Source organism: Orbicella faveolata, unplaced genomic scaffold (assembly GCF_042242905.1).
Source record: "Orbicella faveolata isolate gen_17 unplaced genomic scaffold, um_ofav_v1 contig_26, whole genome shotgun sequence".
Classification (NCBI taxonomy): Eukaryota; Metazoa; Cnidaria; class Anthozoa; order Scleractinia; family Merulinidae; genus Orbicella; species Orbicella faveolata.
Window position 1 is genome coordinate 7,711,478 of NW_028301554.1, and position 23,523 is coordinate 7,735,000.

At 38.4% G+C, this 23,523-nt stretch overlaps 2 protein-coding genes, 1 non-coding gene and 3 pseudogenes across 3 annotated transcripts; 5 read left to right on the top strand and 1 right to left on the bottom strand.

Annotated features, from left to right (window-relative positions):
• Nucleotides 1-432: 432 nt before the first annotated feature.
• LOC110059392 (galanin receptor 2a-like) lies at nucleotides 433-1,980 on the top strand. Its single transcript, XM_089295070.1, has one exon. The coding sequence runs from the start codon at nucleotides 649-651 to the stop codon at nucleotides 1,849-1,851; it is 1,203 nt and encodes a 400-aa protein (XP_089151196.1). The 5' UTR covers nucleotides 433-648; the 3' UTR covers nucleotides 1,852-1,980.
• A 2,860-nt stretch (nucleotides 1,981-4,840) lies between these two features.
• On the bottom strand, nucleotides 4,841-5,505 carry LOC149107946 (uncharacterized; annotated as a pseudogene).
• Nucleotides 5,506-14,601: 9,096 nt separating this feature from the next.
• Nucleotides 14,602-15,941, top strand: LOC149107947 (galanin receptor 2a-like; annotated as a pseudogene).
• Nucleotides 15,942-16,015: 74 nt separating this feature from the next.
• Nucleotides 16,016-18,604, top strand: LOC149107948 (galanin receptor 2a-like). The gene has a single exon (XM_089295731.1). The coding sequence runs from the start codon at nucleotides 17,096-17,098 to the stop codon at nucleotides 18,188-18,190; it is 1,095 nt and encodes a 364-aa protein (XP_089151857.1). The 5' UTR covers nucleotides 16,016-17,095; the 3' UTR covers nucleotides 18,191-18,604.
• Trnaa-ggc (transfer RNA alanine (anticodon GGC)) lies at nucleotides 16,190-16,262 on the top strand. The gene has a single exon. It is a non-coding gene; the product is annotated as a tRNA-Ala (tRNA).
• A 4,081-nt stretch (nucleotides 18,605-22,685) lies between the features above and the next one.
• The window catches only part of LOC149107950 (pyroglutamylated RF-amide peptide receptor-like), a 1,040-nt pseudogene continuing 202 nt past the window's right edge, over nucleotides 22,686-23,523 (top strand).

Below are 23,523 nucleotides of genomic sequence, written 5' to 3' on the forward strand. Positions count from 1 at the left end.
CTTTCGAAAACAACCTATAACTACAAGTGAAAAATGCAGTGCGTTTAATTTATTTCGTTTAATTTGAACTATAGTCTATTCGATTGAACATAAACACATGAAGAAATAGAACTGCAATTTGAAGTATTAAAAATACTAAATTATGAAAGAGGTGACAATCTCTTTTATAATGAAAAGCAATTTTCAAAAAATATAGTCTATCACGCAGGGGACAATTTGAGCATTTATATTAATCAATAGAAACGTTTCAATCCAACAAAAAAGAGAAAAATTATTTCAGTATTTCTTCGCGATAAAGTGACTTCAGGGCTGGGTGTTATTTAGCATAATTTCCCAGCCCTTTTTGTAATGCTTTTATACCGAAATGCGATATATGCCATGTTTGTGATATAGAATGTTTTTGCGTTAGTTCTGTTTCCATACTTACAAAAGTGTCTTCTTGGGCCTATTGTATGAATATAAGCTGCAGGCGGTTAGCATTTTATTGAATAGGTGAAAACTTAAATAAGATTTACATTGTTCCATGTGAATGGTTTTGGAGTCGTAGCATTGAATTGAACACAATTAGTTGTGGCCAACTTTTAAGTCGGCAGAGTTGAATTAAATTAACTTGCGTGTCGAAGTTAACTAGGTTTTCAATCGTGCAAAATGAGTGAAGACAACTCTGGCAGTTCAAACGATAGCTACTTCGAATACACCAGGCAATACCAGAATTATTTACTGTTCGAAAACGCAGTGTTCGCCGTTGAATTTTTGTTGGCTGTCGTCGGTGTAGTCGCAAACTGCATTGTTTGTGGCGTTCTTCTTCGCCAGAAACGACTTCTGAAGAACTTTTCAAATTTTCATCTCTTCAATCTCGGTGTAACTGACATTATTTTCAGACTTGCTCTCACACCAATGTTGCTAACCATTGAATATACCGCCGTGGAACATGGAAGTAGTGCTGTTTGCAAGCTTGGCGCGTTTGGAACCTACACAACATTGGCTGTTACATTCACGCTCCTGTTGGGAATTGCTTTTGATCGTTATGTCCACATTGTACATCCTTTAAAAGCTAGATACATCACATGGAAACACAGTCGAAATGCCGTCATTATTTCATGGTTTTACGGAGCATTTTGTTCTTCGCCATTCCTTTACAGCATGAAGTACATAAAGGCTGACTGGAACCTTACGGCTGACACAGAATACGAGCTTTGTCTCTCGACTCTAGGCGTTCCTTTCCAAATCTCTTCAAGTGTTTTTCTTGTTTTTGCTTTCTTAGTCCCTCTGGTTTTAATGGCTGTGGCATACAGCAAGGTTTTAAAAGTGCTCTGGCAGCGATCTCGAAGTAAAGTAATCAATTCAAAAATAGCTGAAGCAAAACTTCGTGCTGTGAAAATGATGATTGTAATCGTTGTCGCCTATTTCATAAGTTGGGGGCCAAAACTTATTTGGATTTGTCTACAAGCTTTTGAGGTTGTGTCTTTGCAGTATCCGATTGATTGGGAAAGCGAGGAAATTTCTTGGGAAGACAACATTAAAGAGGAGAAAAACTTCATAATGTCACTCATCATTGATGACATAACAGATCTTTTTACTTTTACAAGTTCAATTTTAAATCCAGTAATATTTGGTTATTACAACATGTCTTTCAGAGAAGACTTGAAGAAGTGCTGTAATTGCTCAAAATGTTGTCGAAAATCCAAATGGAAAACCGAGGCAGAGAAACAAAATCTCTTCGTTTTGGACTCGAGAACGAAAACTACTGAAAATACGGTTTTGGACGACAAAATAAAAACTGCAAAAAGTGACTGTGTTTTGGAGGACAGAGCGCCAATTAGTGTAGACGATGTAGTGACTAAATTGTAACTGGTAAACAAATGTTACATTTACATTTCTGGGAAATAAAATGACGTGCTTGAAGGATGTATTGTCAATATGTCAGTTTGTTGGTTGACATATGCCAACTGCCTATTAATTAAACTTTACAATTTGCAATGATTATCATGGTTACAGAACTGTGGACCGCGGCTATTGATTGCAGCGGTGGCTTCAAGAAATGCAAGCGTTGACCGATTTTACAAAGCTATGTGACAAAAAAGAATCGGTTAATTTGCAATACCCTGTTGTAACGAACGAAACCAAATTTTGACATTTTCGACATCATCAAAGCTTAGCTTTGTCAAAAGATCTTGGTTTTGCACATTGAAAGGAGAAAGGTAGACAGCTTGGCCTTGTCACGCAGTTTGTGACGCAGTTTGCCTCTTTGGCCTTGTCACGCATTGTTATTAGGAGTGCGTGACTTGCCATAAAAACGTCTGCGTACGAGGCTTGTTGCCCTACATTGATATCAAAAACGTAACAACAGGTAGATTTATGTCAGTTGAAATCATCAACGGGGGAGGAGTGAAAAATTACTCTTTTTCCCAAGGTGTCAATGTTGAGGTCTGAAACGATATAGAAAAGTTTGATGGATGGATTACAGGGATGTAGCCAGACTAATATTGTTATAGAAACAATATCTAATTGGAGAAAACGAGTAAATTAATTCCAAATTTTTACCAAGGCAAGTGCCTCGGTTCGCCTGTTAAAGAAGCATATCACCTAGACTAGGTGATATCCTTCTGCCTGTTGCTATAGCTACGGTCCTGGTTTGAAATAACGTACCGATGGTGGTTCGCTTTTCCTTGGATAATTTTCAAGATTTTTCGGTGTTCCTAAAAACTTTTCTTTCCCAGATTTATCCCAGGTTATAAAGTTTTGCTTTTCGATAAATTTAAGATACTTGGCTGAATTTTTTTTTACTATATTTCAGGAAACTCACATTCACATCACATCAGAATTATATAACTTATCTCTTTTGTTTTGATTAGCATTTAAGAAATAGAAAACATGTACCGCGTTTCTATCGAGTTTTAGTAGAATTCCACCTGAACACTGAAGCAAATGCTGCAATCTGATTGGCTGAGTCATTGCACACTATCAGCCATTAGTGTGCAGTGGCTGGAGGTCGTCTTCGAAAAATCGACTTTTTTTTCGCTTTCCAAAGATTTGGAGGACAATTTTGATGCAAATGGTAATTAAAGGAGCTACGTCACGTGAGAAGTCGAAACGAAGGACATTTACGGTTTCTTGACTTTTAAAAAGGTTGAAATAATCGAAAAAACTGAAGCGCGCGCACACAACTTCAATTTTAAATGACAATTCAATCCGAGCGATCTTTTTCAGGCGCAAAGTTTAATAAATACGTCAAGAAATAACTGGAAACCGTTATTTGCAGTGAATTTTAGTAAGAATTCTACTAAAACAATTAGCTTATTCGCTCTCGATTCCTATGAAGTGATAGGAATCTTGAGCTCATAATCTAATTGTTAAATAGAAACACAGAACTAGCACGAGCTGTTGACGTAATGATGGCGCGTGCAGAGAGAATTTACATTTTGATAATCACAGTTAACAAGTTGTTTTCCTTTTTTTTCTCGTCGCGGTGTTTTCTAAAAGAAATAGGAAACATTTTCTCCGTGTTTCTATCGAGTTATCGAAACACTCGTGAAAGTTTGGGAGAACTCGAAAAAGCTGTGGAAACACTCGCCTACGGCTCGTGTTCCCGCAGCATTTCTCGTTCTCCCAAACTTCCACTCGTGTTTCTATAACTCGTTATAGTTCACCACTCAATTTTCTCCGATTCTTATTGGTTTAAATTGATCACGTTACGCGATAGTGTTTATTCGCGGAGAGACACCATCATCCCACGGTGCCCGTCCAGGGAAAACACCCGGATGGATAGTACTCGTCCGTGAAAAATTTTCTGTAAACAAGCGATTTTATAAAAAAAAATAAACAATTGAAATTGTATCAAGTGGGTTTTGATTACTTTCGTTTTTAAATTTTTCGTTTGGCTTTGACCGCGTTCATCTAAAAAAGTTGAAAATACTTCAATGTTATTTTTGAACTGGCGCGCGGAAGAAAATTTAGTGGTGAACAATAAAGACAGTAAAGTGTTTATGTCTCGGAACTTACTATCGGTCTGATAGTTGTCCCTTGGAAATTTGATGTTCTTAAAACTAGCATATTTGACCTCGAAGTTTCGCTTCTCGGGCAAATATTTGTTTTAAGAACATCAAATTTCCGCGGGGCAACTATCAGCCGACAGTTCCTCGCCAGAAAGACTCTATTGTTTAAATAGAAACACGGTACATGTTTTCTATTTCTTAATTAACATGCTTCACTATTATGTTCGAATCAACAAATTTTTAGAAACGGATTTCACTAAAAAAAGTTAACGTTAAAAAGCAACGACGTTTCGACCGTTCGACGGTCATTTTTAAGTTGAAAAGTAAAATTTTTGCATGCGCCCAAATATATACAATCGATTATAACAATGCTAATGAGATCCTGACTTAAAACTCTAAAATACTTATATGAAAACAATACAAGAAATAATTAAGTAAGTAGCTTCGCGCGGATCGAGTCCCTCTGTCTGTTCAATTTTGGTTGAAGTTTACGAATAAAAAGCATTTCAAAAATCAAATAGTCGAGTTAACTCTGACATTTTTTTTGGCAAAATCCTGAAATTGCTTCCAATGGTCTCTGGATCCTTTCCATGCTCATCCTTTACGTGATTGCCGCGATTGTTGATCGCTTATGTTGGTTCTGTCCTCGTGTACCGGTTCACAAGAACCGCTACAAAAGACCCAACAATGTTCAACAGCTAAACAAAGGCTCGTAAAGAAAGAAGTACAATGGTTATTCCCGCTGTGTAACGGTACACCAGGACACAACCCTTATGTTCGTCTACACGTTGATGTAGGTATCGACTCGTGAAGCCGACATAGTCTGCATCGCACAGACCACACTTTTAATAATAAACAGCGTTTTGTTGATTCACAATTGGAGGTTTATGTTCCTTTGGTCTGAATTGTCCTTTGATCTTCTGACTTGTGTAAACAGGCTGGACAACGGCATCAATCTTTTGGCTGAGATCACCGAGTTGGCGTCTTACCGCATTCGCCGATTTCTGGTCTTTGAACTGTAAGACAATTCTGATGGGAGCATCTTGTTCATCGCATACTTGTTGTTTAAAACACACATTCTCAGTAACTTTCATTTCAATAAAATGTCTGGTGGTGTTCTCTGCGTGGGTTTTGGGAAAATGCAGGCGAGCAAAAACCATTTTATGACGTTCACATTGTTGATGGAAGAACCGCAATTCGAGGAGAGTTTGAACGCACGGTTTAACATTGTCTTCAGTAGAGAATGTTTATACCTTACGTCAACATGGCTTTGGTAATGCAGTAAAAGCCCAGTATCGGTCGGTTTCACGTAGACCTTCGTATCTAATCAGGGACCATTTCTGATAATCACCATTCCAAGAAAGGGAAGCTTTCCGTTGTCTTTGAGTTCCATTGTGAAGCTGAGTGAGGGGTGGATTTCATTCAGTGTTAACAAGAATTCAGAGGCAGATGAAACATCGGGCATTTTGCTGAGGGTGTCGTAACCCTCGTAGAGAACACCATCAGACATTTTATTGAAGTGAAAGTTACTGAGAATGTGTTTTAAACAACAAGTATCCGATAAACAAGATGCTCCATCAGAATTGTCTTACCGTTCCAAGACCAGAAATCGGCGAATGCGGTAAGACACCAACTCGGTGATCTCAGTCGAAAGATTGATTCCGTTGTGCAGCCTGTTTACACAAGTCACAACTGATCAAAGGACAATTCAAACCACAGGAACAATTGTGAATCAACAAAACGTTTATTATTAGAAGTGTGGTCTGCGCGATGCAGACCATGTCGGCTTCACGAGTCGACACCTACATCAACGTGCGGAGGAACATAAGCGATCGACAATCGGCAACCACGTTAAGGCCAGGGGGGTTACTTTGGGAATTTCTGGGTGGGGATGTGCCGCTGGGACTCTGGAACCCTTACCCTATACCAGAGCTAGATCAGCTGAATTTTGCTACCCTATCCTGGAGTAAACTCCCCAAGTTCCCCCATCTATCGACACTGTTGAAGCTGATTTGAGTAAATTTAAACTTGCCGATTTGATTTGTTTATATTTTTGAGTGGAAATTCCTGGTTTCCTTAGTCTAGATAAAATCTTCAACCAACTAGTCAGTTTTGTGAAAAATGATAGCCTTTTCTAGACCCAAACGCGCTGATTTATATACCCTATCCTAGAGTAAACTGCTTGAAAACCATACCCTTCACAGCGGCACATACCTATATAGCCCATATATGGCAGTGCCCCCCTCCCCCACCCCGGAACGTCAAGAATGAACACAGAAAGGATCCAGAGACCATTGGAAGCAATTTCAGGATTGTGAAAGAATGTCAGGGTTAACTCGACTGTTTGATTTTTGAAATGCTTTTTATTCGTAAACTTCAACCAAAATTGAACAGACAGAGTGACTCGATCGGAGTGAAGCTATTTACTTAATTATTTCTTGTATTGTTTCTATGTACTTATTTCAGAGTTTTAGTCAGTGTCTCATTAGCATTCTTATAATGGATTGTATATATTTGGGCGAATGCAAAAATTTTACTTTTCAAGTTAAAAATGACCGTCGAACGGTCGAAACGTCGTTGCTTTTTAACGTTAACTTTTTTAGTGAGATCACTATATGTGTTCGGCTTAAATTTTCTTGTTTTGTTTTCCTACTTGTATGGCATTTGCAAAGTGCAACGAAAACGCTGGACTCGTCTTTGGCAAGTAAAGTTACAAACTGAAGTTTAGGCGCTTATCTCGTAAAATTATCATGAATCTCCATATAGCACTTCAAACTGGGCGTGAAATTAAACTTTTAACATATCCCTTTGTCTTCATGAAGTCCTTTGAACATTTTAGAGCTATTGTTTGTCATTTTTCTGTTATTGCTTAGTATTATCACTTTTAGTGTTCCCATGTTTTAAATTTATATGTTATATATATGCTAATTTCACTTGAAAATGGCGTTGAAGGTCGAAACGTCGCTCAAATTTCATCCGTAGTTTCACTGTTTTCGTCTTATGTCAAGCTGACATTGGAAAGTCAAGCTATCTACAGTCGCCTCTATTACTCGTGCAATACACCTTTTTACCAGGCAGCTGGTTAAAACGATTCCCGTTGAAAAACAAACCACATTTTGCCTTTTACAAACGCTTCTGTCCGATTTGAAAGATTTCCAAGCAGAATTTTCTTTTTAATATTTCAAAACAGTTTTCGTAGACTTTCAGTGCACCGTGTATACTGGTGTAGATAATACGTTTGGAAAGTTGTATCTTGAAGCAAGTGTTTCTACGGTGATTGAAAAGGAAGCCTGATTAATCATGGATTGGAACTTCACAGACGGCGAAAATTTTCCTGATTTCGACGATGAGTATTTATTTGAAGAATTCGGATCCAGTCCTGACAACATCTCTCATGCACGTTTTGCAATCGTTGGGTTTTTGATAATTTGTGGAATTTTCGAAAATGCCATGATTTGTTGGATACTGGTACGTAAGAAAAAGTACTTGAGGAGCTTTGCCAACTTTCATTTACTAAATTTAGCCATTACAGACATTATATTTCGGATTTTGGCCGTTCCAGATCTGCTAAAAGACCAGCTTATTGCCACGAGCGATTTCGCGTGTAAAACTGGAGAGTTTTGTAGATATGCCACTTTGGGGGTTACATTTGCTGTCCTGGCCGGACTTGCCTTTTGATCGTTACATTCATATTGTTCATCCTTTGAGAGCTCGAACAGTCACTTGGAAACATAGTCGAAACGTAATTGCATTGTCATGGACTTACAGTCTACTGTGTTCAGCTCCATTTTTGTACAGCATAACAAGTGAAGTTGGAGTGGACGACGAAACCTTGGAAAAAATTTCAAGCTGCTACGATATGCCTGGCCCGCCTTCACGTATTTCGTGGTCTGTGTTTCTTTTGTTTTCATTTTTAATTCCCTTGGTTTTTATGGCAGTCGTGTACGGTAAAGTTGTGAGTGTTTTATGGAGTCGCGCTCGTAGAAAGATTATAAACAAACAGACGGCGAAGACCAAGATGTTAGCTGTAAAGATGATGGTGGTAATTGTCCTTACATATCTTGTTACGTGGGGACCCGAGCTTGTTATGAGAACCATGGAGGTTTTTAATTTTGAAGAAGACGCCTTTAAAAAGGTTGAGAGCGAAGAAGAGGAAGTGGCCGAACTCGACAACGTCTATTGATGTTTGTACTGGAGGCAACATTTGAAGCATTGTCATTAGCGAGTTCAGTTTTAAATCCTCTGATATTTGGCTATTATAATGGAAGCTTTAGAGGCGAGATAAAGAACATCTTTTTGGGAATGAAAAGAGTAAAATGCGGCTTCAATGAGTTGTTTACTGAGATTAAGACTACTAGAGCATATTGGAATCTAGTGCGAAAAGCCACTGCACCGAAGAAGCAAACTCTTGTTGGTCCACTAAAAACTGAGTCGGGTCACCTTGTTGTTAAGGAGGACGAGAAAGCTTGCTTGATGAACACCTATTTTGCCTCGGTTGGTGAGAAATTGGCGCTTGATCTCCCGCCTTCAATCACGCGATCGCTGTCTTCTGATTTGGTGACACAGACGAAAATCGTACCATCACTTTCTGAGGTCAATCTCTCTGAAGTTGGCGTTCTGCGACAAATAAAGCATCTTAAATCCAATAAGGCTACCGGTCCTGACGGTATTTCTCCAAAACTTTTGAAATTAGCCAGTCATGCAGTGAGCCCTCACCTCACGAACCTTTTCCGATGGAGCATCCACCACGAAACTGCGTACGAGGGTTGGAAACTTGCAAGGGTGTCCCCGATTTTCAAAAAGGATGACAGCACCGATTCAGGAAATTATCGTCCGGTCTCTATTTTGTCGGTTCCAAGCAAGCTGCTCGAATCTGAAATCAATACCGCCATTGTCAATCATGTGACGAACAATAACTTGATAACTCCTAATCAGTGGGCCTATAGGAAGGCTCACTCTACTGAGCTACTTCTCATTCATCTCACAGAGAAATGGAGGAAGTTTGTTGATGACGGCCTCACAGTCGCTGTCGCTTTTGTAGACTTCAGGAAAGCCTTTGATAGCGTATTACATTCGCGCTTATTGGACAAATTACATGGACAGTTCGGCATTGATGGTGAACTCTATGCATGGATGGATAGCTACCTTTCCAATCGAAAGCAGTTCACGACGATAAATGGAAAAGAATCATCGAAAATGTACGTTAGGTGCGGAGTACCACAGGGCTCGGTGTTGGGTCCTACCTTGTTTACGCTTTTTACGAACGATTTACCTTCATTCATTAAATCTGGAGATACTTTTATGTACGCTGATGACACTATGGTTTTCTGTACAGGCTCCTCGCAAGACGTCGCGTGCAATTTACTAAATTGTGCCCTGGAAGAACTTTTCACCTGGTGTGTTAACAACCGCCTTACTCCACATCCTGGCAAGTGCGAGGTAATGTTACTCTCCAAAGCTCGGCTTATTGGTCCGCTGCATGCCATTTATATTGGCAAGTCCATCATTGAATACAAGGCTACGGCCAGGCTTCTGGGTGTTACCTTGGATCAAAACCTGAGCTGGATACCTCACCTGAAAGAAGTCATTAAAAACTTTGCAAACAAATTGAGCCTCCTGAAGAAATCCAAGTTTCTACCCAGTCATGTTTGCGAGTCACTTTACGTAAAGGTTATCCAGCCATCCATTACGTACGCGATGCCCGTCTGGGGCGGGGTTAATCAGACAGAGTTATTTAAAACATTGGAAAGACAACATTGCCGTGCTGCTAGAATTATTTTTGGCTTTCCACCGGACATGCCAACAGTTGACGTTTTGGCTACCGTTAAGTGGAACACTTTAACATATATGTATAAACGTTCTTTAATTAAACTTTTTTTCAAGGGTTATCATGGCATGCTCCCTAGCACTTTGGCTGAAGAGTTGATTATCCACGGCGACAGACCTTCTTCACGACTGAAGCATGGGCTGATAGTACCGAGTGTTACCTCCAAATACGTTAAAAACTCCATTTCCTATAGAGGGGCTGTCCTCTGGAACGCGATAGGGCGAACTAATAGATCGATACTAGAGAACACAGACCTGAAATCTTTTTTGAAGAATGTTGTTAATTGTAACACTTTTAAGGAATATAATTTTAATGTTTTAGCCCCACAAATAATTAACAAAAGATCGGAAAATTTTATTTATTTTTAACTATTGATCTCATTCGTTGTTATCAAAATTATATTTTTTATAAGAATTACTTAATTCTGTTATTAATTTTTTATTAACTGTATTAATTATTTATCTATTAATTGTAGTTATTTTATGTATCTTATTAGTACACGACCCCACAAGCTTATTAGCTTTGACGTCTTTTATCGTGTATAAATAAAGGTTGTATGTATGTATAGGCCCTCGGATCCCAAAAATTCATGTTTCCAGCAGGGGTAATGGAACGAACCTTACAAACTAAAGCACTTGATGAGCTTTTGTATTGTTACACTGAACACAGAGCTTATGAAAGCAAATCAGCGTCTACCAACTTTTTTTCGCTGTAAAATCTTTTCCGTTCAGTTTTATTTCTTTTTTCAGTTTCCTTGTTAGCGAATTCAGTGCACTTTTGACACATAATAAACTGTGTTGACATTATTTGAATAAACTATCTGAACAGAAAATGTGAATTTAAAGAAACATTGACAATCTTTGGCAGTACAATTAGTAAAGCTAAAATTGTTTATCGTTTTACGACTGCGTAGATAATCTATTTGAGATAATCTGTGGCATATCTGGGAGTTTCCAGCCGTATTTTCATTGTCTGGGAATTTTAATTTTAATTAGAATGACACAAAGCCGAGGAAACATATTGCAATAAACAATCAGAACCGAATTGGGCGAGACGAAGTCTTATTACCAATTAATCATAAAAATAACAATTTCCGAGAGAAGAAGAATAGCCAAGTTATGAAAGAAAGGGAAAGTTTGCATTAAAATACCTACAAAGGAGATGTAAACATTCTAAGGGCCTCTTCACATGAGCCCGGTAACCGGGACAAATTTTGTTGTCTGTTGATATGGGAAATTTCAGCCCGGTCTACCGGGATAAAATCCAAGAAACAACCAAAATGGTGGAACATTAACTTGTATCGTTCGCAGCTGTCGCAGCTTTGTGGACTCTTGTAACTTTACTGATAAAGCTAATTCGCCTACTCCTAAAGTGGAAATACATACAGGGGAAAAATTATGCCATTTTGGTTTCTATGTTGCGAAAGCGAAACTATTTCGTCTGAAAAGTTGCTTCCCAGTTACCCGGGCTGGAGTTTTCATATGGGAAAATTTTCATCCCGGTTATCGAGATCTCGGTCGCAAAACCCGAGATCTCGGTAACCGGGCCAGCCTGGCTTCTCATATGAAGGGGCCCTAAGGCCACCGCGCCTCCTACAGGCAATTAGGCGCCAAAAAGACAAAAGCGCACGCACGCACGCACGCACGTAACTACAATATTGAGATAATCTGGGGCATATCTGGGAATATCCCGCCGTATTTTTATTGTCTGGGAATTAGTTTTTAGATTATTATTTATTAGAATAAAACAAAGCCGAGGAAACATAATGCAATAAACAATCAGAACAAGAGATAAGTGAAGGTAATAGGACTGAGTGGAGTCCAATTCGGTCGGTTATCATAAGAGTGATAGCAAAATCGGACGACCACGCAGCGGGAGTCCGATTTGTTTATCACGAGTATGATTACAGACCGAATTGCACGACACGAAGTCTTGTTACCAATTAATCATAAAAATTACAATTTCCGAGAAAAGAAGAATAGCCAGGTCATGAAAGAAAGGGAAAATTTGCATTAAAATACCTACAAAAGAGATCTAAACATCAGGCCATCGCGCCTCCTACCGGCAATTAGGCGCCAAAAAACACAAAAGCAAGCGTCATTGTCATTTTTCTGTTATTGCTTCAGTATTATCACTTTTAGCATTCCCACGTTTTAAATTTATATATGTTATATATATGCTAATTTCACTTGAAGATGACGTTGAAGGTCGAAACGTCGCCCAATTTTCATCAGTAGTTTCACTGTTTTCGTCAAATGTCAAGCTGGAATTGGAAAGTCAAGCCATCTACAGTTGCCTCTATTACTCGTGGAATACACCTTTTTACCAAGCAGCTGGTTAAAACGATTCCCGTTGAAAAACCAAACCACATTTTGCCTTTTACAAAAGCTTCTGTCCCATTTGAAAGATCTCCAAGCAGAATTTTCTTTTTAATATTTCAAAACAATTTTCGTAGACTTTCAGTGCACCGTGTATATTGGTGTAGATAATACGTTTGGAAAGTTGTATCTTGAAGCAAGCGTTTCTACGGTGATTGAAAAGGAAGCCTGATTAATCATGGATTGGAACTTCACAGACGACGAAAATCTTCCTGATTTCGACGAAGAGTACAGTTTATTTGAAGATTTCGGATCCACTCCTGACAACATCTCTCGTGCACGTTTTGCAATCGTTGGGTTTTTGATAATTTGTGGAATTTTCGAAAATGCCATGATTTGTTGGATACTGGTACGTAAGAAAAAGAACTTGAGGAGCTTTGCCAACTTTCATTTACTCAATTTAGCCATTACAGACATTATATTTCGGATTTTGGCCGTTCCAGGGACCGTTCATTTTTTGTAAGGTAGGGGGGGCTGGTGGGATTTGGGGGGGGGGGCCATGCGAAAAAAATGGCTTTCGAGGGGGGGCCATCCCAAAAAAATAAGGGAAAAAGGGGGGGGTCACGTGAAATATTTTAGTAAAACTTTAAAATGGCATGATGTTTGAATATCAAAAAAATTGCTATAGAATAAACATAGAAGGCAGGATACAAATTTATTACAAACTTTCCTTCTGCTTTAAAAAAACGTTTGGTGACAAAAAGCATTTGTAGCTACTGGAAAGAAGTATTTAACACTGTTATTTTCGAATGCAACTTTCACTGGCACTCATCTTCATCTCCGCTGTCGTCGAGTTCTTCGTCGCCGCTTGTGCTGCTATGGGAGTCTCTTTCACCAATGCTGCAAGAAGCAGCAATGCTTTCCGTCAGAGTGTACTCTTCAGGGTACATGAAGGTGTAAACATAATCTCTAACTTCCCGCTCAAGGTTGGTGGTGATTCTGCTTCTTGCAGCATTGGTCAAATAAGTTCCTTCCAAGAGCTGTGCGATGTATGGCCCATCTCTTCTAAGTATCGACGTGGCAACATCCTCAACTTTAAGACACTCTTCCGGGACGGCCGTTCTAGGAGGGTACACAAGGCATTGTGGAAGATCATTTCCTAGCGGGTTTCCAACACAGATTCCATAAACTCGTTGGACGTTGTTTTCAGTCCGCTTCCTCTTTCTTTCATTTGACTTTCTGCGGTTTTCTTTTTTCCTTCTCCTTGTGTTGATGTGCTGTTTGAGTATGCCTTTGAATATGCTGTTATAATTGTTCTTCTTATTTTCTAGTGCTTCCATGTCCTGCGTGACCTTCGTCAACTTAGTTTCTGTACATTTGATCTGTTTTACATTAAATCTGTAGGCAAATTCTTCGCCCTGCTTTAAAGCAAGCCCATTGGACTGAAAGAGTGTGGAATCGTGTTCCTTTACATCTTTCAATATGACATTCAACTTTTCCACCATTGCTCTGTGCTCTTTGATGGAGAAGTTCAGTTTTCTTCCATCACTGGGCTTCAACTGGTACCCTTGCATGGAAAACTCAGTCGCCCTTTCTGAACAGCCATCCGCACTTAGAAAGATTGCTTCTTTTGCTTGTAAGATGTCAAACTGCCTGGATTGTTCAGCTGTAAACCTTTTCTTAAATGACTCGTCGCTTTCGCCATTATTGCGCATTTTGGAATGAGTCTCTTTCATGATGCTCATGTAGTAATGCGCTCTTTCCCCGATTGGATTAACAATATAAAGAAGAAAGAGCATGGAAGTGGCAGGCTGGTTTTATCTGACCCAGAGAGCGTTGCTCTATTTGCAGATAAGTTTATTGTCAAATCGAAGTTTGTGGTGGATTATCTTCAGCATCTTGAAGTGCTGGAATTTAAAAGGAAAAAGAGAGCAGAAGAATAGGCAAAGTTAAGTAGGGAGGAGGACTATCCTTGGACTGAGTTGTGCGAAGATCTAACCAAGCTTAAAAAGCTACGTGTTCCAGAACTAAACAAGTACTCAAACCACCACGGGCTGAAGCAGCAAGAGTGAGAAAGTAAAGGCAATTGTAAGACATTCATGCTTGTAGCAGAAGAGTCCTCTCAGAGCTGGCCAACCAACACTGAGAAATGCCAGGACATTGACATAAAATGACAACAGGACAAGTGCTGACAGCAGTGAAAGGGATGAAAGTGACAATGATGAGTATGACAGTGATGCCATTGACTCTGGGGGAGAAGATGACTCAAGTGACGTCCTTCTTGCATTCATCAATTCAGATGAGGAAGATGCCAATGAGAGGCCAAATGCCACACGCTCAGGGTGAGCCATAACTAGGAGATCCGAAATTGACTTCTCTTTCTTTTGATTTGTTTTTTAAACAACAGCTCTCTGTCGTATAGAGATCGTAAATATTGTCTTCATAGTGAGCACAATAACGTGAAGTAGGGGGATAATAGAAAAATATTAAAAAAGTTGAAATCTAAATATTTTTTGTTCAATTCTTTTTTTTGGAGGGGGGTCATCCCAAAAAACGACCGCTGTAAGGGGGGGCTATGTGAAAAAATTGGTAAGCTGAGGGGAGGGGGGGTCATGCGATTTTTAAATGGTACTTCCCAAATCCCACCAGCCTCCCCTCCCTCATAAAAAATGAACGGTCCCCCAGATCTGCTAAAAGACCAGCTTATTGCCACGAGCGATTTCGCGTGTAAAATTGGAGAGTTTTGTAGATATGCCACTTTGGGGGTTACATTTGCTGTCCTGGCCGGACTTGCCTTTGATCGTTACATTCATATTGTTCATCCTTTGAGAGCTCGAACAGTCACTTGGAAACATAGTCGAAACGTAATTGCATTGTCATGGACTTACAGTCTACTGTGTTCAGCTCCATTTTTGTACAGCATAACACGTGAAGTTGAAGTGGACGACGAAACCTTGGAAAAAATTTCAAGCTGCTACGATATGCCTGGCCTGCCTTCACGTATTTCGTGGTCTGTGTTTCTTTGTTTTGATTTCTAATTCCCTTGGTTTTTATGGCAGTCGTGTACGGTAAAGTTGTGAGTGTTTTATGGAGTCGCGCTCGTAGAAAGATTATGAACAAACAGACGGCGAAGACCAAGATGTTAGCTGTAAAGATGATGGTGGTAATTGTCCTTACATATCTTGTTACGTGGGGACCCGAGCTTGTTATGAAAACCATGGAGGTTTTTTATTTTGAAGAAGACGCCCTTAAAAAGGTTGGGAACGAAGAAGAGGAAGTGGCCGAACTCGACAACGGTCCATTGATGTTTGTACTGGAGGCAACATTTGAAGCATTGTCATTAGCGAGTTCAGTTTTAAATCCTCTGATATTTGGCTATTATAATGGAGGCCTTAGAGGCGAGATAAAGAACATCTTTTTGGGAATGAAAAGAGCAAAATGCGGTTTTAAAAAACATACACAAAGTCTAGGCCCTCGGGTCCCAAAAATTCATGTTTCCAGCAGGAAACGAACGAACCTTACAAACTAAAGCACCTGACGAGCTTTTGTATTGTTACACTGAACACAGAGCTTATGAAAGCAAATCAGCGTCTACCAACTTTTTTTCGCTGTAAAATCTTTTCCGTTCAGTTTTATTTCTTTTTTCAGTTTCCTTGTTAGCGAATTCAGTGCACTTTTGACACATAATAAACTGTGTTGACATTATTTGAATAAACTATGTGAACAGTAAATGTGAATTTAAAGAAACATTGACAATCTTTGGCAGTACAATTAGTAAAGCTAAAATTATTTATCGTTTTACGACTGCGTAGATAATCTATTTGAGATAATCTGTGGCATATCTGGGAGTTTCCAACCGTATTATCATTGTCTGGGAATTAATTTTTCTTCTTTCCAATTGCTTAAAATGGAAAATTAACTGCGATGATCATTCTTCACTTTCATCTACAACCGCAGTTCATATATGAATTATTTCATATAAACTTCACATCATTTCACTCCTCACGGGAAGATATGAGCTCGACTAATTGACCTCGCTCCCAATGTGTGGCTTCATAGCTCAGTTGGTAGAGCATCGCACCGGCATCGCGGAGGTCACGGGTTCGAACCCCGTTGAAGCCCTGATTTTTTTTTTCAGGCTTCTTCTTTCCAATTGCTTAAATTGGAAAATTAACTGCGATGATCATTCTTCACTTTCATCTACAACCGCAGTTCATATATGAATTATTTCATATAAACTTCACATCAATTTTAATTTTAATTAGAATAACACAAAGCCGAGGAAACATATTGCAATAAACAATCAGAACCGAATTGGGCGACACGAAGTCTTATTACCAATTAATCATAAAAATTATAATTTTCGAGAAAAGAAGAAAAGTCAAGTTATGAAAGAAAGGGAAAATTTGCATTAAAATACCTACAAAAGAGATCTAAACATCAGGCCATCGCGCCTCCTACCGGCAATTAGGCGCCAAAAAACACAAAAGCAAGCGTCATTGTCATTTTTCTGTTATTGCTTCAGTATTATCACTTTTAGCATTCCCACGTTTTAAATTTATATATGTTATATATATGCTAATTTCACTTGAAGATGACGTTGAAGGTCGAAACGTCGCCCAATTTTCATCAGTAGTTTCACTGTTTTCGTCAAATGTCAAGCTGGAATTGGAAAGTCAAGCCATCTACAGTTGCCTCTATTACTCGTGGAATACACCTTTTTACCAAGCAGCTGGTTAAAACGATTCCCGTTGAAAAACCAAACCACATTTTGCCTTTTACAAAAGCTTCTGTCCCATTTGAAAGATCTCCAAGCAGAATTTTCTTTTTAATATTTCAAAACAATTTTCGTAGACTTTCAGTGCACCGTGTATATTGGTGTAGATAATACGTTTGGAAAGTTGTATCTTGAAGCAAGCGTTTCTACGGTGATTGAAAAGGAAGCCTAATTAATCATGGATTGGAACTCCACAGACGACGAAAATCTTCCTGATTTCGACGATTTCGAATTCGGATCCAGTCCTGACAACATCTCTCGTGCACGTTTTGCAATCGTTGGGTTTTTGATAATTTGTGGAATTTTCGAAAGTGCCATGATTTGTTGGATACTGGTACGTAAGAAAAAGTACTTGAGGAGCTTTGCCAATTTTCATTTACTAAACTTAGCCATTACAGACATTATATTTCGGATTTTGGCCGTTCCAGATCTACTAGAAGACCAGCTTATTGCCACGAGCGATTTCGCGTGTAAAATTGGAGAGTTTTGTAGATATGCCACTTTGGCGGTTACATTTGCTGTCCTGGCCGGACTTGCCTTTGATCGTTACATTCATATTGTTCATCCCTTTAGAGCTCGAACAGTCACTTGGAAACATAGTCGAAACGTAATTGCATTGTCATGGACTTACAGTCTACTGTGTTCAGCTCCATTTTTGTACAGCATAACAAGTGAAGTTGGAGTGGACGACGAAACCTTGGAAAAAATTTCAAGCTGCTACGATATGCCTGGCCTGCCTTCACGTATTTCGTGGTCTGTGTTTCTTTTGTTTTCATTTGTAATTCCCTTGGTTTTTATGGCAGTCGTGTACGGTAAAGTTGTGAGTGTTTTATGGAGTCGCGCTCGTAGAAAGATGATAAACAAACAGACGGCGAAGACCAAGATGTTAGCTGTAAAGATGATGGTGGTAATTGTCCTTACATATCTTGTTACGTGGGGACCCGAGCTTGTTATGAAAACCATGGAGGTTTTTTATTTTGAAGAAGACGCCTTTAAAAAGGTTGAGAACGAAGAAGAGGAAGTGGCCGAACTCGACAACGGTCCATTGATGTTTGTACTGGAGGCAACATTTGAAGCATTGTCATTAGCGAGTTCAGTTTTAAATCCTCTGATATTTGGCTATTATAATGGAAGCTTTAGAGGCGAGATAAAGAACATCTTTTTGGGAATGAAAAGAGCAAAATGCGGTTTTAAAAAACGTACACAAAGTATAGGCCCTCGGGTCCCAAAAATTCATGTTTCCAGCAGGAAACGAACGAACCTTACAAACTAAAGCACCTGACGAGCTTTTGTATTGTTACAATGAACACAGAGCTTATGAAAGCAAATCAGCGTCTACCAACTTTTTTTCGCTGTAAAATCTTTTCCGTTCAGTTTTATTTCTTTTTTCAGTTTCCTTGTTAGCGAATTCAGTGCACTTTTGACACATAATAAACTGTGTTGACATTATTTGAATAAACTATGTGAACAGTAAATGTGAATTTAAAGAAACATTGACAATCTTTGGCAGTACAATTAGTAAAGCTAAAATTGTTTATCGTTTTACGACTGCGTAGATAATCTATTTGAGATAATCTGTGGCATGTCTGGGAGTTTCCAGCCGTATTTTCATTGTCTGGGAATTTTAATTTTAATTAGAATAACACAAAGCCGAGGAAACATATTGCAATAAACAAACAGAACCGAATTGGGCGAGACTAAGTCTTATTACCAATTAATCATAAAAATTATAATTTCCGAGAAAAGAAGAAAAGCCAAGTTATGAAAGAAAGGGAAAATTTGCATTAAAATACCTACAAGGGAGATGTAAACATCAGGCCATCGCGCCTCCTACCGGCAATTAGACGCCAAAAAACACAAAAGCGCACGCACGCACGCACGTAACTACAACTTTGAATGTGACTGGTTGATTTAAACTACAACTTTGAATGTGATTGGCCTATTGAACTGTCCGATAACAACTTGGCAAGTGAATTAGTGGAAAATAGGAGTTTTTTAAACCAATCAAAATCGAGGAAATTGTAACTTTTATGACTACGTTGGTTAAACTTAAAAAAAATTTACAATGTAGCAGAGAATTGGAAAAATTATTTTTAGGAAAACTGAAACAACATGTAATAACGATTTCAAGAGAGGTTAGTATTTATAATCACAATAGGATAATTGCCGCCTGAACTGTCGGATTGAAAAGAAGTAATTTCCTTTTTTAATTTTACGAACTATTTGAATTATATTGCATAAAACGTACAACAGTTTTTAAAGACATGTTTCGGCATGCTTATGCCATCTTCAGTTTAATAGAGTGACTAATGATACGTGACACAAGTTATATACTACAAAATATGAATAAATTATTTACAATATGCATTACAAAACAGTGGAAACGGAAATTACAGAGTTAAAAAGGTGTTGAAGTGATGTAACTGTTTGTTAAGGTCAGGTTTGTTCTTACTAATATAAAAGGCTTCTTTAAGTTTAAGATCAATAGAGCTATTCGCTGAGTCTAAGATGCGAAAACAAGAAGGTGTGTACATGCCCCTGCATGAAGAAAATTGAGAAAGATGTTTAAAAATATGCGAGTTTTTATCGCTTACTGTATGTTCTTTAATCCTGGTAGAAAAATGGCGACTGGTTTCACCAATATAACAGGAATTACATCCCGCACAAGTAAGCATAAGCATGCCGAAACATGTCTTTAAAAACTGTTGTACGTTTTATACAATATTTATCATTATTGCTAGTATTACGACCTTATGGAAACTATTTGATTGCTACACTCCTCACATTTTTAACGCTTCGTTAAGTACTTGTTGCGTTGGCTAGTCCTAACACCTTAAAAAATCCGTTATTTCTATTCAACCTTTCTAATCCTAAATTATCTGATTTCTTCAGGTCTAAATAGAGTTGCCAATAACATCGTTTAAAACGTCCCACTAAACGTCCAACTTAAACGTCCAACTCCGGGACGAATGAACCAAACGGAGGAAATAAAATCGACCCTCTGGCAGTACTCTGAAATACTTCTTGCAATGACTTGTTTCAGTGCTCTCTTCGTTGCGATATAGAGCGGTTGAAGGAAAAACTCAGGACTGGGATTCCAACAACTGTATGAATCGAACTCATTTGTTTCATATTGTTGCATTCATTACAACTCCAGCATAATTAGGATTTTTTTCTATAATGCTTAAATCTGAATAAATAAACCTTGCACTTTTATTTGTCTCCATTTGTCATTTTTATTTGTCCCCATTTGTCATTTGTCCTGTTTTGTTGGTTTTTTATAAAATGAAGTTTGAATCTTGTTTTGAGTTTCTCAAATAGATCATTACCAAGTTATTTAGTGTAATCTTGTTTTCATGGCGATTTCCTATGATTTAAAATCTTTGCATTGTAAGTTATTTACCTTTTCATTATACCAATGGTAAAACGTAAAAATTCTTCTTGAATTTCACTTAATTGTACAGTTTCCACCTTCCTTCTTAATTTGTTTTTATGGGCAATTCAGCATGTTCCGGGTACGCTTTTAGGTCAACTATAGCGATGTAAAACTGGCTTGATTGTAATAAAAATATAACCAAATTTGTTCACTTCGGAAAAGTGTTTTCTGTTATCATTTTTCACATAATTCTGTTAAAACGGTGTTTATACGCGATGAATAACGTGAATTCAAGGTGAAGAGGCTGGAAGCAAATAGCCTTGTTTCCAAACTAGTAGCTAGGCGTTTGCATCCTGTTAACCTCTGACATCATCATTCGGACGCGTGACGTCACCGAGTGTTCTAAATCGTCCCCATGCTCTTTGCGCGTAAGAGCTGCGGGTTTCAGTTGCAAAAAATGGATATGGGGAAATCTACGAGTTGTGCTGGAACCTAGCACTACAGAGCATGAACAAATTCGAGAGGGAATATCAAAAGTTAGAGCAAGGGAACTTACAGTGAGTGGCCACGTAACGTAAACTGCTTGACTGGTATGCCAGGTGTTTTGCTCAAGACATTTTCGCACAAGTAGTCCCACAAAGTGTAAATAAAACCAAATTGGTGAAATTTCTGGCACTGGGTGTGACATTCAAGGAGGAATTGGACAATATCTGGGTGGCGAAAGCGCTAATGAGTTCATGCATTCTACCTTTGTAAATATTTTAGTTTTTAAATCCGCGTCGCGCAAAAAGTATTCAATATATTGGGCTCAAAATCCTTAGGACAGTTAATTGTGCTCTGCCCTTTCAATTTTCAGAGCCGATATTTTTGTAGCTTGATCACTAACTGAATTACTTATGCTATTGAGGCAAATATTGTAAACAAAGATCCCCTATAATGCAAGTTAAAATAACGGCTCTAAAATTTGAATTAAACAAAAGGAAATAGCCAAAGTTCGTTTGGTCATTTGGTTGAATCTCTTTCGGTGTTTGGTCTCTTTGTATAAGATAGGCTTAACTTGCTTTTCAACGAGAAACATTGTTTGTAGGTTGAAGTTCAAGAAGATTGAGTCATGTTCCTGTGTTCTGTGAATCATTTGCGAAATGTACTTTTACTTTCCCTTATGTATTATCACAAGAGATTAGGATTCTAGATCTCTTGGTTTTTAATTTACTAGTTTTACATTCTGTCATGTAAGTGATAAATGAATAGTTTAAATGACTAGCTTAATCATAAAAATTACAATTTCTGTGATTGTGATTGGCTTAAAAAACTCCTATTTTCCACTAATTCACTTGCCAAAATGTTATTGGACAGTTTGTTATCGGACAGTTCAATAAGCCAATCACATTCAAAGTTGTAGTTTAAATCAACCAATCACATTCAAAGTTGTAGTTACGTGCGTGCATGCGCGCGCTTGCTTTCGTGTTTTTGGCGCCTAATTGCCGGTAAGAGGCGCGGTGGCGCCGTTTACATCTCCTTTGTAGGTATTTTAATGCAAATTTTCCCTTTCTTTCATAACTTGGCTATTCTTCTTCTCTCGGAAATTGTTATTTTTATGATTAATTGGTAATAAGACTTCGTGTCGTCCAGTTCGGTCTGTAGTCATACTCGTGATAAACAAAACGGACTCCCGTTGCGCGGTCGTCCGATTTTGTTATCACTCTTATGATAACCGACCGAATTGGACTCCACTCAGTCCTATTACCATTACTTATAACCTTCTAACCCTAGCCGAGTAACTGTACATTGAGTTTTAGAGCTCTGACAAGAAGTCGTATTGATGTTAAATTCATTTAAAACTGATATACGCTTTGTTGTAGTATTTAGAGTAAATATACTCCAGTTCGTGTTTTTTTTTTTCCTGCGGTCTTAATTGTACTTATTGAGCAAGTAATGTTTTCCAAAAGTTTCGTTATAAGGCAGTTTTAAAGTGGCTTTTTTCATGCATGAAAAGGCTCTAAAGAGTTAACTCATGGTCAGCAAAAAAACGTTGTTAGTTTTGTTAATCCATGTAGCTGTTCATTTGTGTTGTGCAGTTCAAACTGTGGATATGTTTGTACATGTTTAATTAATTGATAGCTGAGAATTTGGCAAACATTCTAAATACCAGGAATGAATGACGTGTTTTAAACTGAATGTTGAGATCTGAGATCTGCAGATCTTTCCGATGCCTGAGAACTGGGCTAACATTTTAAAGGAGTTCAGTCACGCTATTGAGTTATTTTGGCCACGTACAAAATTATCTTAAAAATTGAAGAAACCTGAAAATAATAGTTTACAAACTGCATTGTTTGTGGCGTTCTTCTTCGCCAGAAACGACATCTGAAGAACTTTTCAATTTTTCATCTCTTCAATCCCGGTATAACTGACATTATTTTCAGACTTGCTCTCACACCAATGTTGCTAACCATTGAATATACCGCCGTGGAACATGGAAGTAGTGCTGTTTGCAAGCTTGGCGCGTTTGGAACCTACACAGCATTGGCTGTTACATTCACGCTCCTGTTGGGAATTGCTTTTGATCGTTATGTCCACATTGTACATCCTTTAAAAGCTAGATACATCACATGGAAACACAGTCGAAATGCCGTCATTATTTCATGGTTTTACGGAGCATTTTGTTCTTCGCCATTCCTTTACAGCATGAAGTACATAAAGGCTGACTGGAACCTTACGGCTGACACAGAATACGAGCTTTGCCTCTCGACTTTAGGCGTTCCTTTCCAAATCTCTTCAAGTGTTTTTCTTGTTTTTGCTTTCTTAGTTCCTCTGGTTTTAATGGCTGTGGCATACAGCAAGGTTTTAAAAGTGCTCTGGCAGCGATCTCGAAGTAAAGTAATCAATTCAAAAATAGCTGAAGCAAAGCTTCGTGCTGTGAAAATGATGATTGTAATCGTTGTCGCCTATTTCATAAGTTGGGGACCAAAACTTATTTGGATTTGTCTACAAGCTTTTGAGGTTGTGTCTTTGCAATATCCAATTGATTGAGAAAGCGAGGAAATTTCTTGGGAAGACAACACTAAAGAGGAGAAAAACGACACAATGTTACTCATCATTGATGACATAACAGATCTTTTTACTTTTACAAGTTCAATTTTAAATCCAGTAATATTTGGTTATTACAACATGTCTTTCAGAGAAGACTTGAAGAAGTGCTGTAATTGCTCAAAATGTGGTCGAAAATCCAA

Coding starts and splice junctions, on each gene's coding strand:
- LOC110059392 (XM_089295070.1), top strand. CDS start 649: ATGAGTGAAGACAACTCTGGCAGTTCAAACGATAGCTACTTCGAATAC.
- LOC149107948 (XM_089295731.1), top strand. CDS start 17,096: ATGGATTGGAACTCCACAGACGACGAAAATCTTCCTGATTTCGACGAT.